Source organism: Grammomys surdaster, unplaced genomic scaffold (assembly GCF_004785775.1).
Source record: "Grammomys surdaster isolate TR1022 unplaced genomic scaffold, NIH_TR_1.0 125953, whole genome shotgun sequence".
Classification (NCBI taxonomy): Eukaryota; Metazoa; Chordata; class Mammalia; order Rodentia; family Muridae; genus Grammomys; species Grammomys surdaster.
This window is the reverse complement of record NW_021620773.1, coordinates 521,224-527,223: the sequence shown is the minus strand read 5'-3', so window position 1 is coordinate 527,223 and position 6,000 is coordinate 521,224. Positions and strand designations below refer to the sequence as shown.

The following is a 6,000-nucleotide window of genomic DNA, read 5'->3' as shown; positions in this document are numbered from 1 at the left end:
AGAGAGAGAGAGAGAGAGAGAGAGAGAGAGAGAGAGAGAGAGAGAGAGCAAGCAACAAGAAAAACAAAAGCCAACCAGTGAGGTTGTAGAGATGGCTCACTGGGTAAAAGAACTCACTTTGTAAACATGAGGACCCTGGTATAAGTCCTCAGAAAGCATAGGACAGAAGCAAATCATGGCCACAGGTCTGTAAGCCCAGAACTAGGGAGCAAAGAGGTGAGGCCTCAGGGGCTCACTAGCCAACAACCCTAAGCAATATAGCAAGCTTCTGGCTCAGTCAGATCAACAAGGAAATATTCATGATATCCTCTTGTGGCCTCCTCATACACAGCCACATATTCCTACACACACACACACACACACAGGATGTGAATAGAAAAAGTAGTGAAGCAGTAAGTTGTTGCTCTGTTTTACTTTATGAAAGAGAATGCACGACTGACTGGGTAATGAGGATACGGAAAAGAAATCGGGACAATTGAAAAATTGTTATTAGCTGTATTTATAGAAACTATAAAGCAATCATGGGTAAATGGCAATGACTTGACATTTAGATATGATTAGTTTTGAGGTAAACATGAAAGACCCATATGAACCTATGGTGGCCATTCCCAATCCCCACCATGAAGTCACTGGAAGTATGTTGTTGAAGGCACTGCAAGATTGTGTCCTTCTCCTAACCTTTTATCCCTAGAACTGAGGCGAACAGCTCTGAGTTACTATGCACTTTTGCCAATAGATACTGCTTCAGCCAAGGATGTCATGGACTCAGATCTTTGCAACTGTCAAACTAAATCTGTATTGCTACAATAAATATCTCAAAGGTGTTTGTCACAGTAATGGAATGTTGGCTGATCTAAAATGTCGGCACCAGAAAGTTGAGTGGTCTTTGCGGATGTTGTACGCTAGCATGCTAACATGATATGATCCTGTAGAATTCACAGGAAACAGAAGAGTCAGGTGGAATAAAGTGGAAAAAGCCTGAAATTCTGTAAGCAGTACTGAACACGGCTAGGAACGTGGACAGTAACAGTCCGCTGGTGGGGTCTCAAACAAAACCCAGAACTCCACCGGGAAATGGACCAAAGGTCTTGCTTACTATACCATGCCAACCAATTTGAGGCTTTTTTTGCCCTGCTCTGAGACTTTTTGGTTCTTTGAACTTGAAGATAATGGATTTGTTTGTCTGACAAAGAAAATTCAAGACTACAAAGGACTCAGTTCTCAGCATGAGCATCACTGGCTGCTTTTAGTCAGATTTAAGGAAAGAATCCGGGATCAAAGAAAAGAAGGTCTCCCCGTAAGGCTGGGAAGTTCTGCAGTGCAGCTAGACAGAGGCATGCGTACAGTTCAGTTAAGTCAGAACAACAAAGACAAAAAGGAAGCAGAGTCCCTGCTCGCAGGAGAAAATCAACACGCTGTGAGCACCTCAGCTCCCACTAATCACAGTTCCAGAGGGAAGAACTGCAAATTTAGTTGGAACACTCTGTCAGAAGAGAGGGCTGTTGGGTGCTCTATGCACTCAGGACCTACTAGAGACTCATTTCCCATGTTTAGACATCCATGATGAGCTCATTAAACAAGCTGAGTGGGATCAGATAGTTTAAGCTGTGAGTCAACCTCAGTGTCCACTATAGTACTGGCTTTTATAGGTAGGCAGACTATAAGACTAAAAAGGGAGTCATGAATGTTCCCATGAAGGTTTCAAAGGAATACCAGGCCAACCCACTCCCAGTCCCAGCAAACAACCTCTGACAGGTGAACGCAGGCAGAAATGCGTCCTTGGGAATGCTGTAGGAACAAGCAGGGCTAGCTGAAGTGGCTGGTCATATGGCCCGCAGTCAATAAGATCAAAGAGCATGAGGCTACATCAGCCCTTAAAGTCCACATCTGCTGCCACACATGAATACTAGCAATTCTTCCCTGCTGAGTTTCATTCTTGCTTTGACCTAACTCTTTTCTGTGGCCTGAATTCTCTCTATGTCTGTTTCACGACTATTCCTGGGACATGTGGAACTCTTGTCTTTATAGGGCTCACCTTCAGTTCACTGGTGTCACAGAGTCTTTCAAGCAACACTGAAATAATTAAGGTTTTATGACTCTTATGGGTGGAGTAAATGTGCATTCTGAAACAACCATGAAATTTGGGAGGACAGGAGGTGAATACTGTAAGTTTGTTATTACCCAAAAGCCCATGCATTAAAGGTCGATTTCAAAAGTGTTACTATTGAGAAGACTTCAAGTGAAGCCTGGAGAGAGATTCTGAAGTCCCTGGGAGGTGTCACTTTCAATGGGTACTAGCCCCAGCCCTCCTTGCTCTCATTAGCTTCCTGGTTAGGGAGAAACTTGATCTCTCACTATGCCTTACCTCAACCAAGGGAAGAGAACTAACCAACATAGACTAAACTTCTAAAACTAGAACCCAAAAGAAGCTGTTTTTCTTTATACATAAGCTGTGTTGAGTGTTTGTTATAGTAATGGAAAGCTCGCTGAAACACATGAGGGAAACCCAGCAACACACTGGCAATCCATCCTTACCAATATAATTGATATTGAGTTGTTTTTACCCCAGTGGAGCATAAAATACATTAGTCTTTTCTTAAACCATCTACTTCACCATTGAGACAATTAGTAAGGTAACTAAGGAAAAGCATTCTACCACAGCAAGTACAAGAACTGCACTAGGAAAGGCTAGCTACACACTGTGACCCCATTAAAAGGATCTGCTGCCTTTCTGAGAAAAGCAGCAAAGCCCAGGGAAGTGAGAGGCCCACTCTCAACTGCAGTCCTCTCCTTTAAATATGTGCATGCTCTGGAAAATATGATAACTGGAATCTCTCATCTGCTTTGCTTTTGTTCATTTAACGGTGCATATCTGTGTGAGGAAAGTGAGTTCCTGTTTTATTTCCAAACAACAAACTACTTTCTGACAAAACGTGAATAAGTAAAAAGCAGGTGATATTTGTCAATAAGTGCCTTCACTTAAAATCCTTTGACCTCGCATTTTATAAAAAGAAAACTCAACTATTGACTGCTAAAAGTGAGATTGTCTCCACAGACATAAGGCACAGAAGGAATCATGTCAACTGGACATGTCTCCAGTCTGGAAGACTATATGAGAAGCTCATGAGTACAATTTAGTAAATCAAACAATAATAAATCCAATCTTTGGGTTGAGGAACACTCAAAATAAAATAAATAGGTAAGCATCTCTGCACAGTGATTTTGAAAACATGGTTTCTCTTACCTCTCTCCATTCTTTATTCCCAACTGCTTGTGTATATAAGACACAAACTACAAAAGATGAAAAACACACATATGTCAATTTTAATAGGACTATACATGATCTCTGTTTCAACTGTCCGAAGGATGCATTTAAAAACAAAACAGCAGGCTTAATTCCAGAGCTTAAAATCACTAGAATTTAATATGAACATATTTTAGCATACAGGCATACAGAGAATATTACCATTGGTAGATAATACCTTTATATTACACTATAGATGTAGATACATTTTAAAACCATACTTCAATAATTTCAAATATCGGTGGTTTAGCATGTGTGTACACTGCTTTTAAAATACTTAACTTGCTCAGGGCAACCTCAGAAGTGACAACCTGAGGCAAACGTACTCTGCATTTATATCAGTGCACTGTTCGTAAACAGGAAAGGTGTTCTATTCATTGATAAAGTCTAAGAAGTAGAGATTAAAGGCTTTACACAATGATTATGGGTTAAGAAGAATCTTATCACTTGTCAAATGAGGTGCAAAAAAAAATTTTTACCACAAATCTCAATGTCTTTTTTCAGTTGTCAAGAAAACCAAACATAAATGGAAATAGTAAATTTCACATGTTTGCAAGATTAAGTAAAATAAACAGAACATTTGACTTACTTGGATCTGACTTAGAAAACGTATCTCTATCAAGAAGATTTCTGTTAAATAAAACAGAGAACACTAGTTAATTACAAAACCAAACACTTAGATTTCTATAACTGCAGAAAATATAAATATGCAAACACCCACATGGAACTAAATATGAACTTTCTGCCTCTTGCTTCTCATTCAGGCTGGCTATCAGTGGATTCATTTTCTTGTCCTGCACTACAGTCGAGCAATGATCTGACTCTCCATCTTGTGAAACTGGAATGTCTGTGCAGACATCACTACTTCAGGTTTCCTTGTAACTCATCATTGAGACCCTGCAGGTGCTTGGACCATCTTCCCAAATAGAAATGAGAATTAGTTACTAAGACAAACTGCAACTCAGAGCTGGCGGCCACATGGACACACATATAACAGCATGTAGTAGAAAGCTCCTTCTATTGACACATGTTTTGTCAGCCTTGAAGGGTTGTTGCAAACAACTTTCTAGTCTGGTGATTTCTTTCTTTCTTTTTTTTTTTTTTTTTTTTTTTTTTGGTTTTCCGAGACAGGGTTTCTCTGTGTAGCTCTGGCTATCCTGGTACTCACTCTGTAGACCAGGTTGGCCTCGAACTCAGAAATCCACCTGCCTCTGCCTCCCAAGTGCTGGGATTAAAGGCGTGTACCACCACCACCCGGCTAGTCTGGTGATTTCTAATGAGCACATGGATCCTGTTTAAGCAATCTTTCTAGTAGGGGGATATAAACAACTAGGCAAAGCTAATACAAGTACTGACTTAAATTTTTGGGTGTATTTTCACATCTATAACAGAATAAGGTAAAAACAGAAAATGGGCATTGGAGTGTTCTGTTATCTTCAACAGCAATAATATAATCATATAGGTGGCACTGTACATTGTATAATACTGGAGCATCATTAGAAAATTAAGTTCAGGTGCCAGGAAGTTGGCTCAGTCATTAAGTGCTTACTACACAAACCTGAAAACCTGAAGTCAAGGCCTCATCACACATGTCAAAAGCCAGGTAGTGCAGCATGTGCCTATATGCCCAACTCAGGGGAAGCAGAGATAGGCGGGTCCCTGAAGCTCAACACCCAGGCCATTTCTGCAAAATCAGCAAGCTTCTGATTCTGTGAAAGACCCTCCCTCAAAAGTAAGGTGAAGAAAAATGGAGGAAAATATCAGTATTGGTCTCTGTCTTACTCACACACTCACATGCACATGCATGGATGTGGATCTACACAAACACACATACACACACACACACACACACACACACACACTCATGCACATGAGCACCAAAATACAAGAGTTAAGTTCAGTATTTTATGATTAATAATAAAGTAGGTAAATACTAAAACGTCACATCTTCAAAAGCTACCACTTCTACCATGGTCGCTGTCACTGAAAAATAAAGACAGTCCAGAAAGACCGGAGCCACTACAAGGTCCCCTTCAATTACTGGAGGTCAGGCCTCTATCCCTGCCTTTGCAAGATTAGATTCGCCACAGCCCATCTATACTTAGAGAAGGGAGGAGATGTCAGGGGCAGCCCTGCTTATACACTGAAGGCCTAAAATCAGCCATAGGCCTAAAATCAGCAATAGGCCTGTCATACATGTATACCAACACCAAGTCTTGGGTCTCTGTAGATAAACACTTAAACAGATGGCTATAAGCTATTGTAAACAGGCAGCATTTGTGGAAATTTACCAGCCTGAGTAGTCATAGACCTTGTAAATAGGTAGCCTTGGTGGATAATACCAACTTAGATAAGGACAAGCGAATCATAGGCAAAGCCGTAGCGACCTGTCCCCTGAACCCTTACCCAGCCGATGATACCCTGTTCTGAAAGATATCTGTATTCCCCCTGAACACCCACACTCCAGTGTCATCCCCTTCCCTACATCCTGCCTTTCTGTGTTTATAACCCCTGTGTGAATGAGTATAAATTATAATTTGAAAAAAATAAATAAATTATATTTAAAGAAAAAAAAAGAAAAAAAGAAAAAGAAAGACAGTCAACCGACAGCACAGTTGACAGCCTGAAGCCACCTCTTGAAGAATTCCCAGGAGAAAAAGAAGACATACTGTGTACTTGGAATTAAGTCAGATTTT

The 6,000-nt window shown here is 40.5% G+C and overlaps 1 protein-coding gene across 1 annotated transcript in view; it reads right to left on the bottom strand.

Annotated features, from left to right (window-relative positions):
* The window catches only part of Cpne8 (copine 8), a 166,950-nt gene that overhangs the window by 135,535 nt on the left and 25,415 nt on the right, over window positions 1-6,000 (bottom strand). The window contains exons 2-3 of the mRNA XM_028753660.1: window positions 3,894-3,934; window positions 3,245-3,291 (exon numbers count right to left, since the gene is read on the bottom strand). Of these exons, the coding sequence (XP_028609493.1) occupies window positions 3,245-3,291; window positions 3,894-3,934 (88 nt within the window). The remainder of the gene's footprint in view (window positions 1-3,244; window positions 3,292-3,893; window positions 3,935-6,000) is intronic.